Source organism: Haliotis cracherodii, unplaced genomic scaffold (genome assembly GCF_022045235.1).
Source record: "Haliotis cracherodii isolate W230 unplaced genomic scaffold, xgHalCrac1.p SCAF_1, whole genome shotgun sequence".
Taxonomy (NCBI): domain Eukaryota; kingdom Metazoa; phylum Mollusca; class Gastropoda; order Lepetellida; family Haliotidae; genus Haliotis; species Haliotis cracherodii.
This window is the reverse complement of record NW_027266264.1, coordinates 34,342,310-34,354,742: the sequence shown is the minus strand read 5'-3', so window position 1 is coordinate 34,354,742 and position 12,433 is coordinate 34,342,310. Positions and strand designations below refer to the sequence as shown.

General features: G+C 39.1%; 2 protein-coding genes across 2 annotated transcripts; both read right to left on the bottom strand.

The window, feature by feature from the left end:
- Positions 1-262: 262 nt before the first annotated feature.
- On the bottom strand, positions 263-1,431 carry LOC139463843 (uncharacterized). The gene is made up of 2 exons (XM_071245219.1): positions 1,409-1,431; positions 263-878 (listed from the first exon to the last, which is right to left on the bottom strand). The coding sequence occupies exons 1-2, from the start codon at positions 1,429-1,431 to the stop codon at positions 263-265; spliced, it is 639 nt and encodes a 212-aa protein (XP_071101320.1).
- A 4,162-nt stretch (positions 1,432-5,593) lies between these two features.
- LOC139463834 (apolipoprotein L3-like) lies at positions 5,594-11,470 on the bottom strand. Its single transcript, XM_071245208.1, has 2 exons — positions 11,422-11,470; positions 5,594-6,479 (listed from the first exon to the last, which is right to left on the bottom strand). Exons 1-2 carry the CDS (start codon positions 11,432-11,434, stop codon positions 5,683-5,685), a joined length of 810 nt encoding a protein of 269 aa, XP_071101309.1. The 5' UTR covers positions 11,435-11,470; the 3' UTR covers positions 5,594-5,682.
- Positions 11,471-12,433: the final 963 nt, after the last annotated feature.

The window sequence follows — 12,433 nt, the reverse complement described above, 5'->3', positions numbered from 1 at the left end:
TCTTCTCCTGTTTCTTTGTTAGCACCTTTCTCTGTTGTGGCTTCATGTTGAAATGAGAGAAGCACTGTCAACAGACACCTATTAAAGAACAACCATTTGATAACTATCAAAAGAAGACAAACAAAGATGTAAGCATAATTTATGTTTATTCATAGTATGAATATTGCTAAAGTACACACACACACACACACACACACACACACACACACACACACACACACACACACATTGCACTCATTTGGTAATATGACATGGAAACAGTCTACAAGCGTTTTTGCAACTTCAACATTTTTACAACGCATTGCTTCAAACCATTCACCCATTCGGGTGATTTGAATGTATTGTCACGATAGTCCTTACACTGGTAAGGTACTAAATTGAAAGCAGGCATTGTGCACAGATGTGGATCATCAATCACAAGTTTCATCCATTTTCCTATTACCAGTTCATTGTCCGTATCCTCAAGTGCCGCGTTGAAGTATTTATCCACCTGCTCCTGCTCCGACATGCGACAAGAATGTTCTCCCAAAAAGATTGGATCACCTTCTTCATTAAACAAACAAGGAATACACATTTCACATGCGAGCTGACTGATCATTTTACTCACTTCTAAAGAGTAACTCATCGTGAGAAGATCCTCTGCTTGTTTCAGTTTTGTAGCCATATCTACTTCATCAGCGTTGAGTGGTAAGGTTTTCATCTTCTTGATAATGACTCTCTTTGTTGCCTTGTATTCATCTTTAAATTTTCTCTTTGCATCTTTCGCACATTCTTCCCTATCTTGAAACCACTCAGGCGATCGTGTTATGACTGGTTCATTTAGAGTGTGTGGCATCCGCATGACCTGCTTCCACGAGTAGAATGTAGTTTTCTTGCCTCTGTTCAAAATAGCAAGTTACATCACTGTAACACATTTTAAAACCATCAGTTTTCACTTGACTCTGTGTTCATTATTTCATTTCTAACCATCATTAAGATCTGACCAAGTCTATTACTGCCTTTCCATTTAGATGGATTAAGAATATTAGGGTCATGCAGTGATAGACCCACACCCCACACACGATCATATGGACTCGCTTCTACCAAGATCTTGGGAAAAGTGTCTAACAGTTGTTTCTTCAGAAAAACAGACTGTGAGAATTTAGCTGAAGATGCTGCATACACCACATTGGAACTCACAACATCCCATTGGCGTTGATTAAAACATCTCACACTTCTACCTAAACGTTTTTGTTCAGCAGCAGAAACACACTTTAAAATCTTATGCGCAGTTTCCCAATCTCTGAACATACAAGCTTTTTTATACATGTAATACTGCTCAGCACAGTTAAATGCTATTCCTTCGATAACAATCTCAGTAGAAAAATGTTGACTAAACACTGAAGTTCTGGTGTAAAAAAATACATACTTGTCAGTTGTTCGGGTTCCCATGATCAGATTCAAGATGTATACCGGCGTGAAGATTTCGTCTCGTTGACAAGATCGCTGTTTAAGCTCGAATGAAAGCTTCAACAGTTAAACACTGCTTAACTTCCATAAAGTTGAATTTCATTGGTGTACTTTGTCTTCCTTTAGCGTTTCATTGGTTACTGAGTATTCATCGTACCATACATTCTATGAATGGATGAAACGTTGATTCTGGAATGTTATTGTTAACTTCTATTGTGTGAAAGGTATTGACTGACCTCTGTGGTATGCTTTTGTTTGTTTCTTTACTCTACGCTCCATAGGAATGCTGCTCCACAGGAATGCTTTTGATGGAAATTCAACGCTCCACAGGAATGCTTTTGTTGGAAATTCCTTGCTCCACAGGAATGCTTTTGTTGGAAATTCCACGCTCCACAGGACTGCTTTTATTGGAAATTCCTCGCTCCACAGGAATGCTTTTGATGGAAATTCCACGCTCTACAGTACTGCTTTTGTCCGGAACGTAACAGGAATGCTTTTGTTGGAAATTCAATGCTCCACAGGAATGCTTTTGTTGGAAATTCCATGCTCCACAGGAATTTGTTGGAAATTCTATGCTCCACAGGAATGCTTTTGTTGGTGCTCCACGCTCCACAGGAATGCTTTTGTCCGGAAGGTATTACTTTCTCTCTACTGCCATTATATATTTTTGAATATGAAGGCCAAAAATATTATTTGATTGCTCAACCTATATAAACATGTACAATAAAGCGACAAATCCATTTCCACAATTAAAAGATAGCTCTACTTAAATCAGAGTCCATTGTACGATTCCGACTATATCAAAGCATATTTATTTTAATGAATCACTATAAAATAGCGATAATACCAGGTGTTCGCGAAAAGGTGCCACACCGTTGGCACCCGTCACGACACCCGTCACGACACCCGTAAAGACGTTAGAACTTTAATATTGCTAAAAGCGGCGTAAAACCATACTCACTTACTGACACTGCATGGTGATGTTTAGGGAGGGATTTAATACAATTTGAACGACATGTAACTGCATCGATGTCTGAAATATAATAAAAACCAGCACAAGTCACTTCTTACTACCACTTTTAATACTATTGTTGCGAGGAGCTCGGCAAATCAGTCATGTGGGTTGTATTGTTAATACATGTATTATATCTACGAGCCAGCCCTTGAATCACAGTACGGCTGGTGAAATGTGGCGATATGATATTTGGGTGTTTCAATGTCAGTTGTCCTTTTCATTTAGAGATATAAACAATAAAACATTATTCACATCTCCTGTTTTAACAAAATTAAAACGCCTGCATATACCTGGAATATTGCTTAGCACGACGTTAAACGACAATAAAATGTGCAATTCCACTCCAAGACTCCATCTCTAAAATTCCACTCCAGGTTAGGCTGTGGCGTGAGTTCTAACAAATTCGAAAGTAGCCCTTTTCCCCGAGAATTGCTAATTTATTGAACGGCTAAATGCATAGATACGTGTAACCCGTAACATGGAAATGCAAAAGCCATACTTTGTTTCCTTACAGCGAAGCCGGTTAATCCTGACGGAGACCGACGCAACCGACGCAACCGACGCTTGACCATCTTCCCGAGGCAGGGGAGTTTACTGACTTTTTAAGTCCAGTGCAATTATGGATTTATATTTTGGCTGGACTAACGAGTCTATGCATAGTCCAATCAATATATTAAAAATAAATATATTTAGACTATATCAAAATCAGTTCAGGTGGGTTAATCAGTTGAAGGGAACTGCTTATTCACCGTTAATTTACGATATCAGATGACCTAACCTCTCGTCTATAACGCCATTAGATCGTAATATGCCGTCAAACGCATCTGAATTGCCAATTCTGATACAATTTCCATCGCCAAAGTCGAATTGTCTGTGTGCACAGCAGGAAAAGTTTGAATTTGCGATTTCGGAAACGGCCCTCGTCGCTTCTCTGTAACTCCGTTGTGTACACGTAAATAAAATACTACTTGAATACGTACCGGATCGATCGTCAACATTTAGGGGTTGTTGGTACCTGTTCCACTGTCTGGTAATCACAGATTGTGAAACATTGAATATATTGGCGACTACACGCTGACTTCCACCAGTGTCTAGCCCGCAGACGCCGCTTCGCTAGCTGGTACACAATGAAGGAAATCAGGAAAATCACAAATGTACGATACGCAAAATCAATAAAATTTACAGGAATAATGATCCACATAGATGAATCGACCTTCCTTGAACGTGTCAAAATCTGGAATGACACCCTACGCACGTCTGTGGCGCTACTGCATGTGGCACGTGCAAACTATAAGATCTGTTTTGGTGTCATGTTTCACAAACATATATGTTCTTGAACAGGATGTTTGTCAACACTTTGTTCAAATACATGGTATTTCATTTATATTACAAGATCTATTCTTTTGAAAGAGTCTAGATGTTATCGATGAGGCAGTCCAGTATTTCACATATTGTTTTTTTCCAGTAAATGTCAGATGGCATTTCCTTTCATGTTTGACAAATGGTCCTGAACCTCTGAGGATAGAGATGTATTATTTGTTTGGTCGCCACGTTTAGTAACAAATGCCCCATGACTCAAGGGAACGATGTTTGTCGTATGGGATAGTACAAAGTTAAAAAATCAATTTTTTTGACAGAATCGAACTTGTTCGTTTCTGAAATTGAAAAAAATCAAACGAATCCTCGAGTTGTTTTAGAATCCACATGGTATCAAGTCGACTTTTCGCAAATACTTTCTGTAAATACAAATAAATTCCCCCCTTTGTTGTATTTAAGATTATGGCTAATATTGGAGACTTTGATTTGGTGGTACGGATTTCTGTGAAGCTTTGGAATCCAGTAAAAGTTAAGAATGGACATGTCTTCAGGTTTTAGAGTCAAGTCAAACGTTGAATACTGATTCAGGGTTTTGGTAGATTTCTTCCTCAGTTAACATACTGACCTTATTTGTGGCATTATTTGATATGTCACTTATAAGAAGTTCTTTAATTTGGTCAAGCAATTAATGTGGGTTTTTTTCACCTTTGACACAGACCAGATCATTTATGTCAGAACACTAAATATATGCGCCTTACATGTACGATCTTGGTAAGTTTTCTAGATTCAATAAGATTCAGAAATATCATAAAAAAAAATATACATTAATTTTGTACCTAAATCCATGGACAAAAACGACCTCGAAAGTCAAAGGTGACAACAGATTCTCTTGTCAAATTGAGGGCGGCTACCTAAGTGAACACTCATTCAGAGATGTAAGTGTTGTGGGTTGCGACTTCTCCCGCTCACGTGCCTTATTGTTTTTTATATGAATGTTCAGTTATTGTTGTAGTCACTATAGTGAGTGAGTGAGTAGGGTTTTACGCCGCCTTTAGCAATACTCCAACAACATCACGGCGGGGGACACCAGAAATGGGCTTCACACATAGTACCAATGTCGGGAATCGAACCCGGGTCTACATCGTAACGAGCGAACGCTTTAACTACTAGGCTACCTGACCGCCACTGTAGCCACTATTGACAATGCAGCGATAACAGAGACTGCTCAAAGAAGTGTTACCATTAAGGGAATACAAGTTGCTCAGTCTTTTAGAGCTCTTGAATTCGTTGCATGTGCAGAGTTGCGTCCTGTGAGTAAAACCAGATTCCGATAATTGTGGGTTCGAACCCCAAATTCACTTTCAGGACATTGATTGGGTTGTCAGCGTCAATGATCCAATACAGCTTTAGGCTTTCCTCCCAAATGAAGCTGGCATACCTTGATGTAACAGAAATGCTGTTGAAACAGGCATAAACCCCAACCACTCACTAACTGTCAATCATAATCTTTAATATGAAACAAAAAAATATATTTGTATTGCTCCCTTCATATAAACATGTACACGACCTTCATATAATAGCTTGAACACATCAGTTGTATATTGTTTTGCATGACAAAACAGCTGTCATTCATCCAGACATTGCAGTCTTTAGGGTTGTTATATGTATATACCATGTCAACAGGCGCATACACATGAAGAGGAACTGTTATGGTAATATGATAATATAGAGGATATGTCATTTGTGAAATTATATACGATGTTTCTCCCATGATATGAAACGACGAGACATATTCCCCCTCGTACCGCGAGATGAGAAACCGATCTACATGTATCTACCTAAACTGTCCAGTAAATAATATTTCCATATAAACACTGCTGTTAATAACAGTTCGAGGCTGTTTAGCATTCTTCCAATTTGTTAGCCATTTTATTAATGACATCTGCCACTTCAGACACATTGTTGTCAAGTCTGATGCCGTCTTCAACTAGTCCTTTAATGCTCAAGCCAATGCCGACTGCGGACCCAACAGCACCTGCTACACGGAGAGCTTTAGCGCCCTTGCTGAGAGCCTTAAAACCAGCAACGCCACCTGCGAGTTTTGGATTTGCTGTCGCTCCGGCCATGGCACCTTCAACAGCATCAGCAACGACCTGTCCTCCGTCCAGGGATAGTGCAATCTTCTGAGCATGGGATGCTGCTCTTACGATGTCAAGTGCCTTCTTGATTTGTTTATGAAACTGATAGGCCCCATATCCCATGCCGGCAAATGTTTTAAACATTTGCCCAATTTCATATTTTGACATTCCGTAGCCTTTAAGTTGAATTTTTAGTTCTTCGACTAATTTGTTCAGTTTCCTACTCAGCCGATCGAGTTCCTCTTGTGCGTTTGCTATTGCTTCATTAACGACACTGAACTCGATTGCTTGGGTAGTTAGATCTCCTACCCCGGAAGCTACTCCTATCCCTCCACCTGCGACAATAAGTGCAATGGACAGACCACCAGTGAAAGGAGCGAGAAAGGCGCCTGCGAGAGATAATCCACCCGAAACAATCCCAGCAGAGTGGAAGGAGACTTTAGCAATATTCATCTGCCTCTGTTTCTCCCTCAACACCTTCGCAAGCTTTCGCAGTTTACGGGCAGTTCGTTTCTGAACGTCTCGGCAATCTGAAGATGCCTGCTCAAGGCTGTCGTCTCCTAAGAACAGGGAGAAACTATTGAAGAACATGTAAACTGAGAGCAAAGGTGACCCTACCAAGAACCCTGTGGGCCCCGGTTTAGAATAAGTTCCCTATTAAATCTATCATTGTTTGTTGCTGTTTAACGCCGAAATCAGTTATACATATTCCCGCTATATGACGGCGGTCTGTAAACAATCGAGTCTGGACCAGACAATACAGTGATTAGCATCATGTGTATCGAGCAATTGATTTGTTTGTTTGTTGTTTAACGCCGCACTCAGCAATATCCCAGCTAAATGACAGCGGTCTGTAAAATAATCGAGTCTGGACAAGACAATCCAGTGATTGATATCACGAGCATCGATCCACGCAATTGGGATGGATGACATGCTTAAACAAGTCAGCGAGTCTGACCACCCGATCCCGTTAGTCGTCATTTAGGACAAGCATAGTCGCCTTTTATGGCAAGCATGGGTTGCTGAAGACCTATTCTCTACTCGGACCAAAACAAACAAAACCCTATGCCCTCCCACACACTGCCCTAGCTTCATCAGCTGCCCAGCCATATACAGAGAAAGGACAAAGAGTTCGTTTTTAAAACTCTATCTCTTATCTCTAGATAGACGCTAAGCCTCCGAGGAACATAATTTTGATAGCAATGAGTAGACTAAACAATGTAAAGAAGCCACGAGATAAATGACACCTACACTTGAATACATCCAATCTCATTAAAATCAGACCTCAGTTCTCGCTACCGCTGAACAAACTAAGAGAACTAAGATCTGATTTTAATGAGATTGCTACATTGGAATACACCAGATGTATTATCAGTAGAACATTCTATAAAATCCTTCCACCATAACATTAAGGTTTCCTTGACTTGCATTTTTACTGGCACCTCTCCTTGGAGGCTGAACAATGCTTGCGTATGTCATCACCTTATTTGGCCCAGCCCTTCATCTCAGGAAAATCTAGTATAGCTTCATTCGGGGCTATTGAGAAATATTTACGGCTGGGGTGAAGTGAAACTAATTTGTTTTAGGACTATTCAAGACAATCTTATCCATGATTATGGCAGTACAAAACTGGAAATGAACATCTAAACGATATACTCAAGCCACAAACACTGTATAGAGAATCATTATACGTTATATAAGCTTTGCTTTATACACTAAATATTTATTGATAATTACCAGTATGCACTACATATGTCTAAAAATAAAACGTGAATACAGTTATGACAAGCGCGATGCAATAAAAGACTTTAAGTATAATTATGTGGGATACAGTTTATTGTTTACAGTTCCGTTATTGTAGATTTGAAATTAACCAATCCAAATGTTTTATAGAATAAATTCCTTAGAGACAGTGCAAGTCTATGTAATCAACATGGAATGTCGTCCTCTCACCTTGACAAGCATAGAGTTGGGCAATGAGTTATTCTGTAGTGTCATGGAGCAAGGCTATCAATCTTTGTCCATTCAGTATAAAAACACAGGATGGAACAGGAATGTTTGGGGGGAGGGCGGCCAAGTAACAGGGAGAGGGGCAGCCAGCGGAAAAGAATGTATGAGATATTAATTAAGTTCTATTGTGACACGGAGAGGCGGAACGCTGCACGTTGAACATATTTGGGGAACTTTCCCAAAAATGAGAAAATGCTTGTTAAAGCCAAGACCTGCAATGATTTTGTTTAGACATTTCGTTACAGGGAGGAATAATGATATCAGATGCTTCCGTGGCAGATACACAGGAAATATGTTCGACGGTGGCTTGTTAATTCTTTAATCTTTATCCTTTTTATGTTCGTTTAATCTTTGAATACAAGATTATATATTCTCGTTGAGGGGTTTTCCGTTGAGGGATATTATTTCACCTTTTTTGTGATTGAAATTTGTTTAAATGAAACAGGAGTATCATGCATAATCATTGGTGTATATTTATTGACTTGAAGACAATGTTGTCTTGTTAGTCAGTTTATCACGATAAGGAAAAGGTAGAGGTCCACCACACATATTAACTTAGAGCCTTAATTGGTGAGAACAAGAGACATGGCAGGCCCCGGATGTAGGGGTGTACAACCTCTGTTATCTTGTGACCTATAGTATATCACTCTCGACCCATGACGCTCTGTACAATATGGAGACGTGAAACAGTAAGACATGGACTGCTGCCTTGGAGTGGAGTCTTAAAATGAAACAATATTAGGCAATTGTGTTTGAACATACACGAACCTGTAGAACACAGTAGTCTTTACCAAGGTGACTACGGTCGCTCACAGTTAATAGAAACTGGGAATTAGACGTTGATATAACAACAATCTTAAGAGTTTTCCTGTTACTGATCTTGGAATTTTCTCATATGTACAAGATTTAAAAAACTATGTTCGCCACTCTATAAGCCTTCATCTCACCTTACATTAAATACTAGCTTCTGATTGGTTAAGGAGTATGCAATTACTTTTCATGTCGCCCGCTGAAAAATCAATCGGAACACATCGTAGGTAACTTGCATATCTCGAATATGTATCGTTTCGTTGAAATGAGCCAATGTTTATCTGAATGCACTGGGAAAAGAGAAGTAAGTCAGATATTTGCGTCGTCTGCTACGAGTTTTGCTAACTCAGTGAAACTGCGGACGTATATTCCGGACCTTAACGTCTGTCGGAGAGATAAATTCGTTGTCAATTGATCCCTCGGGGCATATGGTTATGTACCCTGTGTGTGAGCCAGTGTGTGAGGGTACATTATAAGTTGTCAACCGATCTCGAGGGTCATATGGTTATATACCCTGTGTGTGAGCCATGTGTGTGAGGGTACATTATAAGTTGTCAACCGATCTCGAGGGTTATAAGGTGTGGTGTACCCTGGAGAGGGGTACGAGGTGAGACTTTGACAAAATATATGCCTGTATGTCTGTTAAGCTCCAAGTCAACCGGGTATCAACCGGGCGAAGGGCCGTCCTGTCGGATAGAATCTCGTGTGTCGGCTAACGACCTGGGGCCTGTTCCACAAAGCCATCTTAGTGCTATGATTGTCGTAAGCCTATGTTAAAGTATGGGAGCTACGATCATCTTAGCGCTAAGATCATTTTGTGGAACGGGGCCCTGCACTGTTTCCCATACATAGAGGCGGGAAAATCTTATGATTTTTTTGCAGTCTTGGACCCATGAGGCTATTCCAAGATTGTAACAGGAATAATCTGCATATTTGTTATTATCCCTACACTGTTTGTAACACTGACATACAGCAATCTTTGTTATATGCAAAAAGTATTAATGTTAGGTCTAAATCCTTACAAATTACACAGAGACATCACCTTTCTAACAATACAGTAATTTATGGATATATGTCTATTTATTTATTGAAAGCAAATATTATCGTTATGCTACCGAATCCATTTTTTCAGGATTTCAAGCTTGCCCAACGTAGACGGATTTATTTCTGAAACAAATCATTTTGCTAATACCACAACGTGTTTTGTTCCTGTAATAACTGAAATAATTAATTGTCTTAGCTGTAATACAATTTTGTGTAGTTTTATGCCAACGGTATTTCTGTCATACTACCGCCTACAGTTGGAATATTGCTGGGTGCGGCGTTAAACAACAAACAAAATCTTTCATACTAACTGTATGGGGCAGGGTAAGGGAAAATGTCATCTGGGCAGTCGGGCGTTGCTCTAGTCTGAGACAAGCGTAAGCGAGGTAATTTTCCCCAGTGACAATTGGTACTCCTACATACACCAAAGGTCTATCAGCTTTTGAACAGACTGTACAGCTAATCAAATGTGTCAGTGGGATATTTGGGGCTTTAAATGTCAGTTATGACCTTGTTGGTTTAATTATTAAATACAGAAGATCAATCAATACAATTTACAAACTATGCGACTCCACGTAGAGACTCCATCCTAATGACTCCACTCCATGATAACAATCCGCCTATGTAAATGGTGCGGTGTCGGCAAATTCGAAAGGAGGTCAATTCCTCGAGAATTGATGGTCCTCGTAACCTGCCATATAGCCTTGCTCTAAGGCTGTACAGAAAGAATAATCCATGTATGTGTAGTAATTTTATCCTTATACAAGGCAAGTCTAGATAATCGTACGGCACACCAGTCTCTTATGGGGACAAGTTGTTCCTATTTTTCATATAATCTAGAAATTATGATATAAACTTATAATTATTGCCTCAGAGAATTGTGCAAGTCTACCCACTACAGAAAAATGTCGGTATGTGGAGTTGTGCTCAACACGTGGTCTACACCTTGTCATGATTAATATTAAAGTTCTACAACGCTCGCTGACTGAAAGATGTACTCTTACTATTCTGACTGTATTTTATACGCACTATCTTACGATAAACTTATTGTTGTAGTTTCACTGGCATTCTATCTGTAATTGCATTAACTGAGCAAAGTTTCATCTACTGTGGTATTTTATTATTGTTAACCTTTAATTTAGTCTGTCATACAGACCCTGATACAAATATATCCAACACAGCCCATGCGAGTCTATAATGTTTGCAAGTCTAGATGACTGAAGAGAGTCGCTTGGCTCCTTTTTATTATATTTTTATTTAGATAATTTAACAACCTTTTTTCAGTAAGATATGTTCATGATACTAGATGTTAGTCTACCTTTAGTCCAATTATTCGTGTCAATATCATTTAGACATACAGTGAAACCCTGTTTTTCCGCACGGTGTCGTTCCCAGTGAAACACAAATTCTTCCACATATATAACGGTACATTTGTGTTTCCTTGGCAGGTATGTAATTACCGTAAATAGAGTGACTTCAGATTTGATATGTGTGGAGGATTTTTCAGATCTTGACGGGTAGAAGACAAGTGAGAATAAGATCTGATTGTCAATATAGCATTGTTAACACTTTGATCTGATTAAATAAAAGCGCACACCTGGTGAGTTTAACAGTAAACAGACATAACTATGTACTTACTTGAATTTCCCATTGTGAGGTACTTTCACTGTGCAAGTTTCAATCTATGTCAGGGCAGGAATGTGCGACGACTCGCTGGGTTTTCCTCGAATCTATTAATAGCGATGATTACGTTTATCCGGTCGTTATTAATAGGGTCGCTTCAGGTTTAAAGCTGAAGCAAACAAGAAATATTTGTCGGGCATCGGTGCGTGACTTTAAATCCCGCACATCAGCCATTTCTGTTGCCGATTAAATGTTTTTTTCACAGTTGTCATTGAAAGCCACTAGGCTGCTAGTTAAAACATGAGGCAGTTCTGGATGATTATGACGTGTTTAATATGTAGTCAGATGATGGGAGGGAAGCTGGAAATAGAATTTCAATACTTAATACAATTTATTGTAAGCCAAAAGAAAATCTTTACACTGTTTATGGGGTAGCAAAAAGTTGTAGCACATGTAGACCTAGACTAACATCTAATGTCTGAAATGAACATATCCTACAGAAAAAAAACAGTTGTTTAGTTTTCTTATAGTAAAAGGATCCTGATAATACAGTGATCTAGACTTGCCAAACATTATAGACTTGCATGGGCTGTATTTGATATATTTGTATCAGGGTCTGTAAGACAGACTAATGTAGACCATGTAGACCATATTAGAAATGAAACAAAATTGTGTTAACTGGCAAATATATTTAGATAGAATAAATTAAATAATATTGTAATATAATATATGTTATTTTAATAAAATTCTGTCGTGCCCTTTCTATAAGTATATATGTTTCTAGAACAGGATGGAAAAAGATAAGAATGTTGAAATGTTTCTACCTGGAAATAAGAGACCTCGCTGCATAAGGGTTTATGCACGAGGGGGACAAGTGAGAAAGGAAGTGGACCAAACGGCCAATCAGAAGACAGGTAGCATCTGACAGGTATCAAAGGAAGACAAGATGGTGAACAGTATTGATAAGTGGGAGAAGTATCTAAAAATAGATTGGGAAAGTCCAGGTGAAGCTGGAGAAATCACAGAG